Source organism: Anopheles arabiensis, chromosome 2 (assembly GCF_016920715.1).
Source record: "Anopheles arabiensis isolate DONGOLA chromosome 2, AaraD3, whole genome shotgun sequence".
Classification (NCBI taxonomy): Eukaryota; Metazoa; Arthropoda; class Insecta; order Diptera; family Culicidae; genus Anopheles; species Anopheles arabiensis.
The window spans coordinates 10,370,330-10,389,386 of record NC_053517.1 but is presented as its reverse complement, the minus strand read 5'-3'; the positions used below and the strand labels follow the sequence as shown (position 1 = coordinate 10,389,386).

The window sequence follows — 19,057 nt, the reverse complement described above, 5'->3', positions numbered from 1 at the left end:
TCACGGCGCTCGGACACACACACTCACGCACACATACTGACAGGCGCGAACTGTCAGGCGTGTGGGGGTTTTTTTCTGACACATGGCGGTTTTGTTTACATCTTTTCACGGGAACCGTGTGGGGCTGGTACTGGTACGGAGTGCGATTATCAATGGAACACACACCGTATCTGGCAACCTGTGATAAGTTTGTTTAGTGCGGACAAATTCCGTTTAGTTCGGAAGCATTCAGTGATAAGTAGGGAAATTGTTTTGTGACAACCAAAAGTGTAATCGAAGCGAAATGGCTGACGTTATGCTGGAGCTATCGGCCTGGGAAGATTTGGCCAACATTCCGGCAGACCCGCCTAGGATGAGGCCGCTGTGCAGCAAATGTTGGTGAGTTTGCAACAAATGGATTGCTAAACGGATTGCTTAATGGTTTGCCTTCCACCGTTCGCCGCTTCCAGCCGACCCGTGCAAGTGTGCTGGTGTGCCGCTTTACCCCCCGAGCCGCTGAATCCTGCCGGGCGCATCGTACTGCTGCAACATCCGGCCGAAGAGAAGCGATCGCTACGCACCGCCCCGATGCTATCCGTTGGGCTCGCCCCCGGCAAGTGTCTCATTTACAAGGGCAAAAGGTTCCCCAACACCCGGCACGATGCGGAGCTGGAGGCGATCCTGGCCGACAAACGGTCGCTGCTGCTCTATCCCAGCGCCAGCTCGGTCCCGATCGAACAAATCGATCCGGCCGGCGGGCCGTACAATTTGATCCTGCTCGATGGTACGTGGCCACAGGCGAAAGCTATCTACCACTGCTCGACCGCTCTGCACGCGATGCGCCAGGTGAAGTTGGTATCGTCCGGCACGAGCAGCTACATCATCCGCACCCAACCGACCGAAGGGTGTCTCAGCACGCTGGAAACGGCTATCCAGGCGCTCAGCGCGCTCGAACGCGACGACCGATACCGGGAGCAGCTGCTTCAGCCGCTGCACGTGCTCTGCCAGTACCAGCTCGCCAACGGGGCAGTCACGCACCAGTCAAAAGAGTTCCTGATCCGCCACAACCAGTACCCGAAGCTGATCGGGCGGCGGTTGAATCGGTTGCTGAAGCACGCGGACAACTTTAAGGACGACCCATCGGACGGGACGGAACGGAAGCACTCGACGTAGAAATAGGGACAGAACTCTTTACCGCGGTAAATCCAGCATCAGAACACGATGATTTTACTTTTTTTTAAATCATTTTATTATACCATTTTGTATTGTACTGATTTCGTAACATAAAATAGAGCATAGCTTTATTATGTGTATATATACATTCACACAGAGCAGAACTATTGATGACCCATCTTTGTAATGTATGGTTTTGGGCGCCGTTGGGCGCTATGCAAACGCCGTTCTATTGCGCGCGCGCGCGCGCGCCTTGCAGCATCTTAAATATTCAAATTCAAATTTAACAATGTTTGTTTTTGGTTGCTGTTGTTTGCTTTCTCGCATGTTAATATAATAGTGTCCCAATCTCTTAAGCTACTAAAACAACGCACTGAAGCAAACTGATCATACAGCTCCTGCGCGATACCGTCGAATTGTACGTACAATCGTCCATAGGGGTAGCTTCCGTTGGGCCTGCTTTTGAATCGTCGCTCGCTAGCAAACGGCCAGCAAACACCCACTTACATCTTTGGACTGTAAACTGAAATTACTGTTACCTTAAATTGAGACTCATCATTGCCACAAATATCTGCACCATCGCGCTGGGGCCACATTCTTGCGCATGCAATTTCGTTCCTCGCAGCCGGAACAGCCTAACAGCCAGTTCCGGAAAAGCTACAGCCATAAAATAATCACTAACGCACTACGATATTCACAGCATATTCTACGTTGTTTGATTTGCGCTTACCAAAGGGGTTATATTGTATTGGATCAAAGAAATGGAATGGTTAAAGTCTATGCTTAAACAAAAAAAAAAACGACAAAGAAATAATCTCTAGGAGTCGGTTTCCAAACCAAAATTCCAAAATATTTACAACGGCACCAGAGTACCGTTACGGGGTCTTAGCAGAACAAGAACTGGGGGAGGGTTTAACATACTTGTTTTGTCTGCTCAACTTTGTGGTAACTAACGTGAAGGTACTACCGACTATTTTAAAAACAAAGAACAAATCACTGAAGCATTACTCTATGGCATAAGGAACACAACCAGGACCCGTCCAACGGATGGTTCCTGTGTAAGTACTAAAAAAAAGGTTCTAATTACTGGCGGTTACTAACATCTACACTTACTTAGACCATCGTTTATCATCAAATCCCCGTCCCTATGGGCCCTATCCCTTCCCCTTTCTCGTATCATAATACATACATAAGCGCGGTTTCATCAACCATTTCCACCGCTCCAGCAACCCCTCCACACACACACACACATACACATCCCACTAACGCTAATGGTGTCCTTGCTTGGGCTCTTTCATAAAGAACCAATCGTTCACATAACCTGCTACGCCTAGGACCTAGGACAGGATGGGATCAGCGTAGAGTCTACCACTAAATATTGACCAATAGCCGGGCAGCATACGCCTCTATGGGGCAGCTTTATAGGGGCTTGTTTCTGTTTCTTTATTTTTTTTTTTGCATATTTGCTTGCTTATTGCCTGTTGTTTATCATCATCTACGCGTAGCGAGTAAATATATGTTGTTGAGTGGGTGTGTTTGGGTAGATTCCAAAATGTTATGCCTATTTAGTAGTAGCATGGCTTTCTCTCCCTGTTATCTTGCTCTTTGCTTCACAACACTACGGCACCAAGTGCGAGAACTACACAGAAGCACACGTGAACGTAGTAGCAACGGGTGCAAGTGATGATGCATCGGTGGACGCAATCGGTGTGCATTGGATTCGATCAATGTTATGTCTCTCGTGTCTAATTTTGCTAACTCCCTTTTTTCTCGGCAGAAGCGAGGAGAGTTCGGATCGGTTCGGAAAAGTGGGTGCAAATTCAACTTCTAGCTTAGTTGTACTCAGCAAGATCTCAGCAAGACCATGGGAATAGCGATTCCTGTACTTTAGATGTATGCCCTCAGCATGGATATACGTGCAGCATCATCATGGGATATAGAAGGTGTCAGTTGGCTTGTATATATGTATATCGATAAATCTCTGTCCCGTTGTATCCATCTCCATTTCTAAGCTCCTTCCTAGTGATAAAAAATTGATGGTGATGGTGGTGGTGTGATGTGGATGCACTAGAAAACCCCCACGCAGAAAGCCTGGCGCTACAAACTACAGATGCACAGATCAGTGGGCTTCATAGCTACTGTAGGGGTGTAGATTCGTTACCAGATGAAATGTGTTAATTTGACGTAATTCATATGTTTGCCGCAACAAACGTGCCTGGCCTATGATGAGTTCTTGTGAATAAGGGCATAGCGTGATGCTTCTACACATTGTCTATCGTCTGCTCAAGAATGCTCAGTTCATTGCAGGGGTCACATTTAGTCATTGGGGGGAAAAAGGAGGGCCTGGTCAAAGCCATATAACAAGGTGGATCGAAGAGTGGTTTTACGAAAACAAGATGACTGTTTGCGGCAACTGTCCGCTGCCTTTTGCATGCTCATAGCGACCGCTGGCCACCTATTCCCGCAGCTTGTGCCAATCGGCAATCTGACGGCGCGGTGAGTTGCACACCTCCTTCCAGTGGTTCAGGGCGGAACCGTTGCTGCGCGGTCCGCCCAGCTCGAGGCGCCCGATCACCTCGTTCTTGGTGACCCGGTCCCAGTCCAGCAGCATCAGCTCGAGCGAAACACCGTCCAGCGTGGCGCCGCCGGCCCCCTCGGTCGTCGGTATGTCGAACGCGAAGCTTTCGTTAAACACCGGGCTGAGCGTGCGCTTCTTCACGTGCGTCTTCTTCTTCGCGATGCGCTGCCCATTGTACAGCAGGTAGATCTTGACGTACGGGTCGGCCAGCCCGGTCACATCCATGCGCGGCAGGTTGCGTGCCTTCAGCAGTACGACGGTCAGCCGGGCGGCGGCCGGCTGCCAGCAGAGCGAAATCAGCAGCTCGCCACGGCCCTGCGCCCGGATCTTCAGACTGCGCGGTTGAATCTCGCGGCTCAGCGCTACCTGCTGGTTCTCGATCTGCTGCAGGTCGATGCCGGACAGCGGGCAGACGACCTCACCAATTACGTCGTCCCGGCTGTAGCGATCGAAGCTCAGCACCACAAAGTGCAGCGACATGCCGGCCAGCTCGCTCAGCGTCAGTCCGTAGAAGGTAAAGTCCTCATCATACACCGGGTTGCGCGTGTTGCGTAGCACTCTGGGGAGGGGGGAGGTGAAATGGAGAAGAAAAACACACAGAGATAAGTGATAAGTTAGTGGGAAAACCCATTCCGACGATTACACCACCGCATCGGGCTGCTCCCATTTTCCCCCTTCTTCCTGCTGCACAGAAGAGCCTCCGGCTGCAGATTATGGGTTTATTTTTGGAAAACATCTGCGCTTCCAACCAACCAGGAGAGTTGGAAGAAGCAGAAAAGGAAGTGGATCGCTAAATGGATTACTTTTCAATTCCCGGCTCGGTTTCTGGGAAGGAAGGGAAAGCAAACTTTCTTCACATCTATATTTATCGTCCTCCGCAGGCGAAAAATGGTGGCGCAAGTTTTATTGCCACGCGTGGTTTAGGGGACAACACTCGGCACGTCGCCATCCAAACCAACCTGTATTGCCCAATTCCAGATGACCTTCAGTATTGATTGTCTGTAGTCGCTTGCGTCCTTATGTCTTATAGAGCACATCTTCAAAGGTGTGTCATCATCCGGGGGAAACTCTCTCCAGCCACATTCTAAGCGTCAGCTTTGACAGCAGTGCTTTGCTACCTACCGAGTTTTCACCTTGTGCTGCTTGTCGGGCAGCAGCTGCAGCTTCACGTACGGATCGGTGGCCGTCTGCTTGCCGTTGGCGCTCCCGTTGCACAGCATCGTGCCGCCCCCGATCGTGCTCAGTTCGGCCGCCGCCGTACCGTGGTTCTTGCCGGGCAGACCGCGGCACCGCACCACCGACACGACCAGCGCGCTCCGATCGGCCAGAAAGCGTAGCTTGAACACGATCGTACCGAGCTTGCCGTGCTCGGTGCCGTCCCCGTTCTCGCACGAGCTCGGATCGCCCAGCTCCGACACGTCCGGTGATTTCGGTTCCAGCTGCGCATTCTTCGGTATCAGTTCGTTCTCCTCGGTGTACTTGGTCGGTGGCACGATGCTGGTGGTGGTGGTGGTCGTGGCCAGCGTGGTCGTCGTCGCTGCTGCGGTCGTTCCGCCGGCGGCCGTCGTCTGGTCGGTCGGTGACTGGGCGGGCAGGTGGCCCGGCAGCGGCTTGATGCTGGTCGGCGACGGTGATTTCTTCAGATACTGTGGCGGCTGGCCGCTCGGCGAGCGGACCGCTTTCGGTGGCCGCGGCGGCTGGAACGGCAGCGAGGACGCCTCGTGGCCCGCCTTCTTGTGCTGGCGGCGGAAGCGCCGGGCACAGAAGCAGGCCGTCACGGCCAGTATGGCGGCTGCGGTTAGCCCGAGCACGGCTGGCACCACTGAAATGAGCACAACGTAATCTGGAATGAACGGCAACGTGCGATAAAGAGTAGATAGAGAGTGGGTGCTGTGCCGCGGTGGCACGACGGATACCGGAAGGGGTTGGAATCGAGTGTGCAATAGAGGAAGCCCTGCCAAAGGTCACTGTCGCCCGGCCTCCGTCAGGCTCGGGAATCCTTAGACGACCATTCCAGTTCGGGGCCGATTCGCGGGCCATAAAATTCGGTGAGAAAACATCCCATACGATCCCAAAGCATCGTAAACGTTCGCCAGAGCCAATCCATTGGTGTATCGGGGGGCCAATTGGCAGGTTCATTGTTTGATTCTGGGAAGCCCGCGTTTACTTCCAGACTAACTTACAGAGGGGGGGAAGCCAGCATTACAAGATCTCCCCGAAATGATATGAGCAGCCCATAAAGGAACCATTTACCGGGCAGAAGGCGGTGGAGGGACTACTAAGTGACGATAAGTGGTGCGTCAAATTGAAAGCAACAGAATCCGCGGAATAGGCCCCCCGAGTAGGGGCGGGTTGATGGCATCGGGTTTTCCTGCGTCATATTTCAATGCGTACGTTGCTACGCGTTGCGAACGCTCGTAAAGCCGTAATGTGTGGCACCATTTCGCGAGGATGGTTTTCCCTAACTGACAACAACTACAACAACAACAACAACAGTGTTGTGGATTGGAGTGTTTATTAAATTGAAATTATGATAAATTTACGCAAACGATTGGGCTTTAACAGCTAATTCCAGTTAAAAGCCATGAGCTTTTTCGCAGCCGCCCAAGCACACACCATCTTGGATAATCATTTCGTCCACCTCCAAGGGAAGCTTCTTCGAGGTGGGATTAAAGCAAGGAGGCCTTACCACTTACTCAGCGCCCACCTGGTTTGCTAATTTTAAGCAGGAAAAAGCTCCCGCCTCGCGCCACCTTACGCAACGGTATCATCTCATCCTGAGCTGTCCCGGGTGTGCTAATTTCGTTGGAAAGTCATTTTCCTTATCGGTTGTAGCCGACCGGGCACGATGGTTTAGATAAGTAGCAACCATGCCAGTGGTGGTAAGTAATCCCGCAACTGGTCGATGCTGTAATATAACCATGTAATGGGCAAGTACTTCCAGACCAAATCGCGTTGAACGAACGTACGTGGAGCTTGTGGTGGTCATTATTAGAAAACGATACATAATTCCAACGTCTCCGACTGTGTGAAGGTGTTCTGTTAATTGCCAAAACAATTTTAATTGCAAATGTTGCCTTATCGTAACCCTCCAATCCAAATTTGACCGTACGGGGGAGTTTTTTTCGTGTTTTCTATTTTACTCCCAGTGTGCTCAATGGTAATGGAAAAGCAATCGTTCATTTCATTCTTTCGAAGTAGAAAACGAAATAAAGTCGAAAACACACACATAGAAATGAAAGGTTTGTTTTTTCATTGCAATATGCTTTGGCGTTTTACGACTTTGTCGACCTTCTCTGCGCTTATCCCTGCGCTTTCTAGCCCAGCCGTGGTTGGGACTTGGGACGGGGCCGACCCGCCAGTGAGCTCAGCAAAAATTCAACCAACTCTCCTCCTCCAACTCCAACTGGGAGCAATATAAAGGCATTCTACCGCGAGAAGCAGCAGCAGCAGTAGCAAAAACGAAAACGGCTTCCAGCGACTCAAACGAACCAAGAAGCACAGCTTGCGTCCAATGTAACACGTGTTACGATCCTCCAAAGCTCCTCGGAGGAGCTGGCTCACACATTTTAGTGGCTCCCAAATGATATGGGGGTCGCCTTCTTTCTCTCTATGTCCGCGCGATGCGTAAACGGTCGGCAACGGTCCTTAACTTTCACCAATCGATTGTTTATAAAATATTCAAAAAACATCTAGCATTTGGGTTTCCCACGCACCACCCAGGGATGCACCACAAGGGAGCGTAAACTGCGTATCCGGTGTGGAGTTGGGATAGCAATAAGCGGTTGGATAACTTATTTAACCTTTGTAGAACGTAACCAACGAAAAGACTACATAAAATGGAAACCAATGTTGTATTTCGTGTGGTGCTAGAAAACAAAAACACTTCTTGTAAATACTCTATTTCAGCTCCGAGTGAATGAAAACACATTCTACTGAAAATAGAATCAAATCCGAGCATCAAGACGCTGTGCTCCCTATGAAACACTCATTCAGCACAAGATTAGTCTGCAGATTTTGTAAGCTTACCTCCATTGCGATTGCCTTCGTGAAACGTACTTCAAAGAAGGATTTCATTTCAAATTATGAATTCATTCGCGTATTGAAAGCTATTTCGGTGCGTTCTGTTTGTTCCCAAATACGAGCGCTCGTTCATGCAAATCCACTTTAATTGGATTATTGATGGGCTTGGGGACGATGGTGCGAGGCCGCTTTCCTTTTCGCCACAAACAAATCACCGATAAGGAAGGCACTAGCGATTGGTTAACAAGGTACATTGTTTCGTTGTTTCGTGCTGGTGCTTTGTGAAGCTTTCTCGAGTGTTGAGAATCGACTTGACCACCGAAAAGTGGCAGCATTTTTCAATTCCAAACGACTGCTGGATAATCCATTACGTCGCTTTAAGCAAACTCCAGTTAATCACTTCGGTAATAGCTGCAGCCAGTACCAGTTCCCTCGAAGTGGATGTTCTAGAAGCGGCAAGAGCTTGCCGATTCTTGCTGCCAGCCTTTCAAGAGCTTTGCGCTAATGGCGCACTTTAGGTCCATTTTCGTCCGGGCGGGGAATGATGGCCGAAACCATCATCGAACGCGTTGCCCTTTTTCGCCAGTGCAGTGGTGGGCTATGTTTGGACGTCAGACGTGTTGGTGGTCAACGGCTCTCGGGGGAGCGAATGAAGCAAACGACGGAAAAATAGACGCAAGCAGTTGGCACACAATATTACACGTTCGTGCACGGCACGAATAACTCTGTGGCGCTCAGGTGCGCCAACTTCCGACATCTTCATCCGAACTGCCTGGCTCATTGCAGAGATGCACACCCATCATCCGTGTCTCTTGAGATGTCCGCATTCGAAACGGCATTTGCTTGTCTTTTATGTTTTGTTTTTTTTTCTCCCCTTTCGATAATACTGGATGGAAATTTCTACACGCCGTCGAGTGTAAGTGACAGGCGGACATGCAATGCAACGTGTCTTACAACCATTCCCCCAACAAGACGGTGCCCGCATTGTGTGCGCCCTTTCAGCATCCTCCTCCTCCTCCACGGGCTCGGGCGGCTCCCATGCTGCTGCCTTCGGAGCACTCGGAGAGGGCTTTGTCATCGAAGTTCAAGGAAAGGCCTCCATGGCCGGCGCGTGTCGAGAATCGGGTTTGCGGGTGCACACCACAGCCAAGGACGCAATGCAATGCTTTATACGAGCACAGCGGGAATGCTTACGGTTTTGCTGGCGGGAGTTATACGACCTCCCGGTCGCCCGGCAAGCTGGCAGGCAGGCAGGCAGGACTGCATTTTGCTGCGTCAAGTAATACCGAGACGCCAACAGTGCCAATCGATAGGAACAGCTTCCTGAGTTAGACGCTTCCCTATGAGGATGAGTGGGAGAAGCTGTGATAGGGGAAAGAAAATAAGCTGACTGTTTTTTTGTCTTTGTTTGATATCTTCCCCTTATCGGGAGTGGATTCTGTCCAACACGGGTATGATTATTCCGCGTCCTGCATTCCGTACGTGACTTGCAGCCGGAATGTGTTTTATGAGAGTACCTGTGCTAGTTGACACTTTCGTGGTATTAGCTGGTAGCTCTTGCGCGGCGAAAACTATGACTGTTGCATGGTGAATCAAGGGCCAGGGCCAGCGAAAGGCAATACATTCAATCAATCCAGAGGGAAGAACGTAGATTAGATTACATCGCTATGGTGATGGTTGGTGTATTTCTGATAGTGTAGCGATTGCAGCTTCGAAACCATCCAGCTTAAGTCATACTCTTTTGGCTCAGACTACTAGATGCAATCTCCATAAATCTTAGCTTGGAATCTCTATGAAGCTGTGGAGAAGTAAACAGCAACTGAAAACGCGTGTGGAATCGAGCAGCTAAGCGGGGATCTGATGGTAATATATTCTAAATTATAATCCTGTTATGCTGTGGTTGTGGATGTCGTGCGGACATCCACTAAATACCTCGACATCATTGTACGAGGTAAACCTTGAACAGGTGCCAGAAGCCTTAATCTACAATCAATGGCAAAACGAAATCCAGAGTATCCTCAATGAGCAATGCAGCCTCTTGCCCAGCAAATGGAAATCTAATGATCCCAACTAATGCATCTACTAGGTCCACCGTCTCTTCAATCATGTTCCAGCTCCAGCTGTGGACTGCTTAATCGATATGTTTTTTTTTTCTTGTTTTCTGGTACTAATTTCTGGAACCAAATCAAAATCGTTCTCCCACTCTCCCACAGCAGAGCCGTCGTGTGGGACGCGTACGCTCTGTACGCTTCCCGGGATGACTCACGGGGTCAGGTGAATCAGGTGTTGCCAGCCAAGCGGGCACCGAGAAAATTGGTACCGCCGGACATCACGCAACTGCGGGCGACCGACTGTCGGGTGCATTGGCACCACCGTCAGTGATATGATCGGCAAGTGCAATGTTTGCACTCTCCCTCCCCCTCCCCCACTCCTGCCCCCTCTTCTCCAGCTCCCCGATTGCGATTGTTAATGTCAGCTAATGGGAATGCCCGATGTTTGTACGATGTGCCATACACATCAAAGCAGGCATGTTTGCGTTTGTGTGCGTGTATTGGTTCACCTTCAGTATGGGCCTGTTTGCAGAGACTCAGCCGCAGCTCCTGCTTTTTCCACATCAAATTCCTTCCATATATACATCCATATTTATATCTCCTGTATAGAACTCTATCTCCCCCATAGCCCCTCCTTACGCTGCTCGAACACACTCATTCCAACCACCTCGTTCCCGTCCGCGTGGGCAGAATGCCCTAGAATTGAAGTAGCCCTATATTACCAGTTTCCAGCGTGTTCATGTCCGGGCCGTGGTCGCCCATCTTGTTGATGATTCCGGACTCCACCGTTGTGCCGACGTGAGACAGGATTCAGACAGGAATACAAACTCCACCCACACAACCACACGGAGACACTTCACTGAACTTACAGGCAGAGATTACACAATTTGCTTAAAAATCCAGCCAGCAGTCCAGGATCTCTTCCGGGCACACACTGAAGCACACAAAAACACCCTCCAACGCACAAACACACTCACACGCGGGCACGGAGGAAATAAACGCACGCGCGCGCCTACACACTCGCTTGAAAGGAGTTGTCCTACGAAGTGTTTTTTTAGCAAACGTCGACACTAACGTCTCACCTCGGTACCGAGTTTTGTTACACCTTCAAACTAGTGAACGAATAATGCTTGTGGCACCCAGTATTCAATGCGTAGCATTGTTGAATCCTTTTTGAAAGCACTGAACACTGATCAGAACGCAGCACCAGCACCAGCAGTCTGGGCAACAATTGGGATACTTGGGATGCGATGCGCTTGTACGGAACTCCGAACAATATGACCGCAATGTCGCACTTATGCTGAAGGTGTGAGCACCAACGTCAGGCAAATCGATAAAGCAAGCGGAACTGAAATGAGGCGCATGCGCTCTACACCGTTTTCACCATTCCGGTGGAAAACAAAACAATGGCCGGAGCTTTTAAGCTCTCCGGTTGCTGCTTGGTGTCGTCGTCGCCTACTAATTGCTTCAGTTTTGCGACTCCTACGCGGCTTTCGGAGCAACTGCTGATGCTGAGAGATGAGATGAGATGTGTAGAGTTGCACGAGAGGGACAAAACATGAGAGAGAGAGAGAGAGAGAGAACCAGTTTGGAGCAATGTACCCAAACGAAATGGAAAATGTTCTGAAAAATACGTCTGAACTTTTCTGGAAGTCTTCCAACTGTCACAATATAATCATGAAACGTCAGAGCAACACCTATCACCCAATACACCCAAAACAAGAATGAAATGCAAAGCTAATTTAGTTTAGCGACTGTTTTTGTATTTATTAATTTGTTAAAATTTGTTCAAAAATTAATTAAAATTTGTAACATTTTATGCAAGCAAAAATAATAATTTGAAAATGCTCAAACACGTGCTAACGTGTCTGACCGTACAAACTACCATGCGCTTCCATCGTTAAGCGGTATTTTTTTTAAAGCGATCTCATGGAGTTGGACGCTTGACGTACTTGTTTCCTTTAATTATCCTTCTGAATTCCTCTTGTCCAAAGATTCACAAACTTATTCTCTCAGTTTAACCTTGAAACAACTCCACAAACTTTTCTTGGTTTTTCGGCCTGTTGCCTCCAGCAAACACGTGACAACTCCGAGTTTCTGTTCCAAAAAGTTTGCAATACAACACGTAGTGACGTTAATGAAAAATATAGTTGTACGGATTCTCAAACCCAACCAACGCTAAAACATTTGTATGGCACGTCATACATCAAGAGCAGAATAAGAGCTCTTTTTTGTTTTGTCGTTAGGACTCATACTTACCGGGCCACGTGTTAAGAAGTCTCGTGTTTTGTAGAATTTAAAAAGTCACCCTTTAAGACAATCATCATTCACTATCCACATCGTCAACCATTTCTGGACAAAAGTAATGCACGTTTCTGGATGTTTTACTTAAAATTATTTACCGTCCTCGTAGTTTTATTCAAAAGATATAAATAATACATTTATCAAGAGAAAGTAGACGTTGGAAGATACGCATGCTTCACACATTGGTTGATGTTGTTTTACGACCTCGGATCTAAGACAGAGTGGATTAATGTATGTGTGGGTGTGTATTTGTGTGTGTTTGTTGTACAAGATGGTCACCTCTGTTCACTGTTTGTGTGTGTTTGGTGCCAAACTTGCCTACAGGCCTAATGGACAAACCGCAAAACCACTCACGACCACCACCACCACTACTACCTGTGCGCTCCGACGCAAGGATGTATAGAAGCTTCCAAAAACAACGCTGGCGACTAACAACAATGACAACAACATCATCAACAACAACAACAACATGATCTTTTGTAACCTTGCTTCTGGGATGGTCTCTTTTTGGGGTCTTTAGGAGGGGCTTCTCTTGCTCTCTGTTCTCAATAAATATGGTGCCTTGCTGGTGTTTCTGTTTTTTCTCTGTGGGCACCTCCCCTCTGTACCATCTGGGACGGTGATGTTAGATGATCGCATTAAATTAGATGTTCTAATGCACTCTTTCTCTCTCTCTCTCTCTCGCACTCGCTCGTTCCTTGCATTCGCGGTGTAAATTTACTCTTTTGCTGCCTGACTGTCCTAGCTAAGCTCGGTTCTCGTTTGCTTCGATCGCGAAAGTTCGTTCAAAAATGCCTTCCGATAGGTAAAGTAACAGAGTGTTAACAGGTGCAGGTGCTGTACGGTACGGGCACGGTAACGGTGCACAGTCCAGGGCACCGGCGTTATACCATACCGATCGTAACACTCCATCCTTTCCCCCCTCGAATTAGCCGGCCATAGATGGAAACCGACCTTAGTAGCCGGCCAACTCGGCGAACGTGGAGTCCATCTCGTCGGCCAGGGACTTGTATCGGTCCTTGTTGACGCCCAGCTCATCTGTGAAGGAGTGAAGAAAAGGTCTGTTAGTACCACATCGCACAAGGAATGCAACCGTCTGCCAAATGGACATAACTTGAACGCCACAACAAAAAAAAACGAATGGACACTTTAAATACACAGACACCGATCGTCGCGGGAGCCACTCTCACTCTCTGGCCTGCACGGGAAGGGCTTGCGAACGATCTTGCGTCCCAGGACACGTAGTATAACACATTGCCCGATTGTCGCGTACGGACGATATTCGGTGTGGTCGATGGTGATTTGTCGCACGAAGGTCAAACGTATGAGTCAAACAATGGGGACAGCAGAACCAGTGAATGTGTTTACGTACATATGATAGTAATCTCGTTAGTACACCGAACAACACAAGCTAGTTCCAAAAAAAAAAAAAAACAGGATGCAAACGGTAAGCGCATGTATGGTTAGAAAGCGGCGGTCTATGCACGCAATGCAGATCGAGGCGCATTTTGGATGGAATGGGGATCTAAAGCTATCCTGTCGGAAGGGTTTTTACCTCCCCCTGATGACCGGGGGAACTCGAGGCTCGATCGACATAAATGGAAATTCGGGATTTGGTATGTAGTTTATGTGTACAACGAACGCACGCACGTACAGGTGAAACGGGATGGTAACGGACGTTTACAACACAACGTAACACAGAGTGGAATGCTTTGCTGAATGCTGAACAGTTACGGCCACAAAGAGAAGTCGCGTGTGTGTGTATGTGTTTGTGTATGTGTGAGCCAGGTGGAAGATGTTCCGGGCGAACGGAAGATGACGATCAGAACATTGTATTGTGTGGATGTGCTTTTATGTTCTTTTTTCTTGCAAAGATGTGAAATGGAAACACATGTACACATGAACGGAACACCGAACGGAACCGGAAACGGACGAGCACATTTGAGGTGATCAATATAAATATATATAGATGTATATAGGTACAAATATGACGGACGTGCGGACTGGACAATGCAGACAATGCAGAAGATGTACAACGTCACAGCCGACACACACACACACAGCCGGTGGATTGTAATGGATCAATCAACAAAAACAAAAGTGGTGAGTGTTTGTGGCGGTGAAAACAAAACTTTCAGAAAAAACCCAAATCGAAACGCATAGCAGAATCGTGTATGTAACGTGCGTTACACATAAATACCTAAAGGGTCGGATCGGATAGCATCGCACTACTATCACCGCGCACCAACGTGTAACGTGATGCGGGGAGTTTTTTTGTTTCTGCGTAATCGTGGCGTAGTATAGGTCGGGCACCGTTTAGGCACTGAACGACCACTTCAAAACGGCGACGCAGTAGCAGATGTAGCAGAAGGCACAGTCGAAGGATATCTTGTCGCTAGTGCGCGAACAGAGAGCTTTCGCGTTTCGTTAGCTGGACTTGGCTAGAGGAAGGAAGGCGGGAGGATGCAGGAGAGCTGTGAAGGAGAGAAGTGTGCGAGGGGAAAGCGAGCAGCAGTGGTACAGATATGGGAGGAGTGAGGGAAGGAAGTTGGTAGGGTGTAGAAGGGTTTTGAGGCAAGCTGGTACGGGCAGGCAGTGACGCCCAACGTTAAGACGGAAGTTAGCGTGCAGTTTAGTATCCGGTAAGTTCGGCGAAGGTCGAATCCAGATCGTCGCAGATCGCCTTGTACTTCTCCTTTTCGTTCATCAGTTTGTCTGCAAGAGATTACAGAAAGGTAAGTTTGTTAGGATTTGCGTGGTTGTTCCCGAGGTCGTTTGCTGTTCCGGAAATGGTGGGCTGGACGGATGGTGGACTGACGTGGTGGAATGGTGGAGACACGGTTTTTGGAAAGTTTGATCATCACATCCCGGTGTCGGACGATCGTGTGCCGCAGAGATATGTTGATCTTCGCTCAGGTCGAGGAGTTGGAGATGGTGTGATTGGATTTCAATAGACCCAGCTAGCTCGGGCCCCGCTATGGGGACAGACCAAGCTAACGGCTTCGGGGTTTATGTTTTATGTTTGTTTTTTGTTTTTTGGTTTATGGCAAACAGCAAAAGCACCCTTGGCGGCTATTTACAGCTCAGGTTATTCAAGTAAGCAAACAGCGAAGAGAGAAATAGAATAGTGTGTGTGTGTATGTGTGTGTGGTGTTGTCTGCGTTGTCTGTCTGTCTGGCATCTAACAGCTACTGTTACTGTAAAGCCTACGTAACAACAAGTGTCAGTGTGATGGTACGTGTGCATCTGTGTGTGTTATCTTTGTGTATTATCAGTGACGCAGTACTCTTCGCCTCGAGGAACAACTATTAGACTACCCGTTGCCTATCCGTATAACACGTTTAGTGTGAGCACCAGAAGGTACGACGACGACGACGACCAACGCGATCGTACACGCGCAGATTGTATGGTTCGGGTATGGCTGTTGGTGGTGTATTAGATACAGGGGGTCGCGCAAGCTCTCGCACGTACCTTCTAGTCTGTCGACCTCCTTCTGGAGCTTCTTGACGTTCTTCTCCGCGTTCTCGGCGCGGGTCTCCGCCTCCTTCAGCTTGATCGTCAGGCTCTTCAGCTGGCGCTTGAACTCCTCCACTCTCTGGTTGGCCTTGTCTTCCGACACCTCCAGAGACTTCAGGGAGTTACCGACGACCTGTGGGAAGGGAAGATACGAAGATGTTACACTCGATGGCTTATCCTGTTGCTTCCCTCCGCCTGCGTACCTTCAACTCCTCCTCCAGCTCCATGATCTTGGCCTCGCCGGACTTGACACGGTCCTCAGCCACTTCCAGCTCGTCTTCAACGAAGGCCAGCTTGCGGGACACCTCGTCGGACTTGGTATCGGCGTCTTCAGCGAGCATACGCGCCTCCTTCAGCTGGTTGGACAGCTGATCCATACGCTCCTCATCCTGCTGGGAACGGTTCTCCAACACTTTGCACATACTGCGAAGAGGCCCCGCGCACGTTAGTTAGCTGACCGCTGTCATCCCCAATTGCCCTGTGCTTACCGGTTGTTCTCATCAGCCGACTGGGTAGCTTCCAGCAGCTTGGACAGCGCGGCGGACGAACGTTCCTCAGACTTTTCCAGATCCTCCTCAACCTGCTGGACCTTGCGGGTCAGGGCGGCCACGTTCGCCTCGGTCGAGGTGAGCAGCTTGTCCTTCTCCTCGCTGTCCTTGGTAGCCTGCTCCAAGCTAGCCTTGAACTTCTCATGGTCCTGGGTGACCTGCTCCAGACGCTTGGTCAGGTCGGCGACCTCCTCCATGATCTTGTCGGCGCGCAGGTTCGCCTCCTTTGCCTGGTTCTCGCAGGTGTCGGCTTTGTCCTGCGCGTTATCCTTCTCGATCTTCATCGCCTGCATTTTCTTCTTGATCGCGTCCATTTTGGATGGTTTGTTTTAGCTAACCGCGGGCCACAGAAAATGAAACAGGAACAGGAGCTTTCCTTTTTGCAGGTGCTAGCTGTCGAAGTGAACAAATTGGCAAACGAACAAACAGTTAGGAGATACAATGTTTTTTGCGGCTGAGTTCTGGAACGCAAGATGTTTTATTGTAGGTCCTAACGTCTTGATATACTTCTTAGCTACTGTTCGTCTCCATCAACTACCTTGTTAATTAAACCTGCTCGTAATTGGCAAGGATTATTCGCGCTTAGCACTAAAACCTTGTAAAGTGAGGAAAAATACAGTTGCAATACATTGGCACCCCATTTTGCATGCCACAGTACCAGTAGAGCACATCAAGAGACGTACAAAACAGCAGGCCCATTGCTTGAAATCCGTTGGCAATTCCTAATAATAGAACATTCGACTCTAGGCCTTCCAGCCATCCTAAATTCGCATCCGTCCCTACGCCACGCACTACCCAACATTCCATACTCAACGCAACGCATTCCACACCATTCCTCTGCTCCCACCCCCAGAAACCTGCTCTAGGCCACTGTTTATTTCAAGAAATTTTCATAAATGAGTAGGCCGCGGCGAACAATTGCCCTCCCTGCGTAACGTTGCGGAACGGTAGCCCCCAAATCCGTCCCAAAACCGTGCAAGGAAGGTTGCAGCACAGTGGCGACAGCAGTAGGCGCGAGTGCGAGAGATCACGCATACGCATCAGGCGGCCTGCGCATCAGCGTTCGTGCGCGCATCTGTTCTAGTAAAAATAGCTCCCCGGCAGGAGTTAGTATATACCGTGGCAAACGGCTGAGGCTGAGGGGATGAGGCAGCCGCCCGACGGACCTTATAAGCTGAAGTGTAGCTGAATCGTGCGGCTGCCGGTACGGTGTGCGCAAAATACGGACATGCGCAAAGCGCCCAACAGAAACGGCAGCCCTGTAGTACAAGCTCAGTGCAGAGAGTTGGCAAATTTTTGCCTCCGATTATTGGACGGCATTGAATACATTGCTGGATACATTGTCAATGTTCGATTACTCTTAGCAAAAGATGGTGGCACAAAACAGAGTTTTTCCGCTGCACAGCTAACCAGTAACAGGCGGTTACTCAATCATACCCAAACCCCAATGGAGACTATTTTTAGACGCGGGGGGCTGTTTTTTTTCAAACCAATACACCCGCTATGAAATCAAATGTTTTTTCTTCCTCTTCCTCTTCTTCTTATTCTTCTTCTTGTTGTGTGCCGTGCGCGAGATTTAGGCTAAATGGTTAATTATAACCGTTGCGTGAGAAAAAAAACTGCTGCCGTCCCGCAGTAGCAGCGATTGGTCGGTCTGGCGCTATTTCGGGCCCACCGATCACCGACACACTATCTGACTGACCGGGGGCGCTTACACGGACACCTGTACGCGCACGAAATAGTTCACTGCTGATGCTGCCCTGGTAGAGGCCGTCACGTTAAGGAATGTGTCGTTTTTTTTTAATTGTTGTTGTAATTTTGCTTCATTTTTGTATCTAACCAAACACATTTTTAATGGTTTAAGAAGGTGTTTTGCCGATGACTGCTAAATGGTTCCTACTACCAATTACTGTAACCGTACTTAGGATGCACTTTGGACTGCACTTTTTCATACTATTCATTTTGGTATCACTGTGAAGCTTCATTTGCAAAAAAAAAAAGATTTTACACTTTTTCACCCTAATTGTAATACAAAACGTAAGGACTATCCTTCGCTGGCAAATCAAAACCCCCTTTCAGGCAAAAAAAATAGGAACAACAAAAACAACAAAACCAACCTGAGCGCTTTCACTCAAATCCTCGCAAGACTAAAAACACGATAGCACTGAGTAGCGCAATACGAGGAAAACTCCGATTGACCCTTACGCCGAGCGACGCACACAGCCGTGCGACCAGTCCCGGACGGTGCACGAAGTGGCCTCGCGCGCACACACACACACACTCGCCATAGGAAAAGCGGGGAAAAGCGTGCGTGAAGCACGATCCCGCCGAGTCGGCTTTAGCTCACGGTGACGTCACGTTTTTGGCGCTTTTCCCCGCATTTTTGTTTCCCCGATGCCACTGTGTGCTGGTGCGCGTGGGACGCACATATTCCCCTTTGCGCAAATCTAGTGCGCGTGCAGTTCGCACGCGCATCCGCACCCCGATCGGTTCTCTCAGGTGTGTGTGTGTGTTTGCAGGGGTGGCAACCACGAACCACGAACCACGACGGTTAGAAAAGGAGAAGCGTTTTTCCTTTTTAGCGCTCCCGATGGCAGCAGCAGCAATCGTAGTAGCCAGCGGCCACGACATGCCCCATGAACGAATTTTCTTACTGCGGGTGGTTGGTGTTTCCTTCGTGTGTGTGTGTGTGTGTGTGTGCTTTTTTTCTTTCTTTTCGTGCTGCTTTTTGCTACACTCTCGCGGTGCGCATCGATTCTAAATTTGAATCACCCGACACTGCGCGTTTTGAGCATTTTTTGCCTTCATTTCGTACAAACGATTTTTCAACCCAATTTTTCAACAACCAACCAGTGCCTGGTAGAGAGACAGTGGTTCTTTTTCGT

The 19,057-nt window shown here is 49.2% G+C and overlaps 3 protein-coding genes across 5 annotated transcripts; 1 reads left to right on the top strand and 2 right to left on the bottom strand.

The window, feature by feature from the left end:
- Positions 1-34: 34 nt before the first annotated feature.
- On the top strand, positions 35-1,292 carry LOC120898778 (tRNA-uridine aminocarboxypropyltransferase 2). Its single transcript, XM_040305100.1, has 2 exons — positions 35-378; positions 450-1,292. The coding sequence occupies exons 1-2, from the start codon at positions 284-286 to the stop codon at positions 1,150-1,152; spliced, it is 798 nt and encodes a 265-aa protein (XP_040161034.1). The 5' UTR covers positions 35-283; the 3' UTR covers positions 1,153-1,292.
- Positions 1,205-11,229, bottom strand: LOC120898777 (synaptotagmin-11). Of its 2 annotated transcripts, none has more exons than XM_040305098.1 (3): positions 10,527-11,229; positions 4,853-5,573; positions 1,205-4,289 (listed from the first exon to the last, which is right to left on the bottom strand). In XM_040305098.1, exons 1-3 carry the CDS (start codon positions 10,564-10,566, stop codon positions 3,608-3,610), a joined length of 1,443 nt encoding a protein of 480 aa, XP_040161032.1. In that variant the 5' UTR covers positions 10,567-11,229; the 3' UTR covers positions 1,205-3,607. The 2 variants fall into 2 exon arrangements, with proteins under 2 accessions (XP_040161032.1, XP_040161033.1); XM_040305099.1 differs by having other exon boundaries at positions 4,853-5,552.
- A 955-nt stretch (positions 11,230-12,184) lies between these two features.
- On the bottom strand, positions 12,185-18,421 carry LOC120893756 (tropomyosin-1). Of its 2 annotated transcripts, none has more exons than XM_040295834.1 (5): positions 18,290-18,421; positions 16,113-16,565; positions 15,828-16,047; positions 15,580-15,757; positions 12,185-13,146 (listed from the first exon to the last, which is right to left on the bottom strand). In XM_040295834.1, the coding sequence occupies exons 2-5, from the start codon at positions 16,484-16,486 to the stop codon at positions 13,064-13,066; spliced, it is 855 nt and encodes a 284-aa protein (XP_040151768.1). In that variant the 5' UTR covers positions 16,487-16,565; positions 18,290-18,421; the 3' UTR covers positions 12,185-13,063. The 2 variants fall into 2 exon arrangements, with proteins under 2 accessions (XP_040151768.1, XP_040151767.1); XM_040295833.1 differs by lacking the exon at positions 12,185-13,146 and adding an exon at positions 14,623-14,823.
- Between the last annotated feature and the right edge of the window lie 636 nt (positions 18,422-19,057).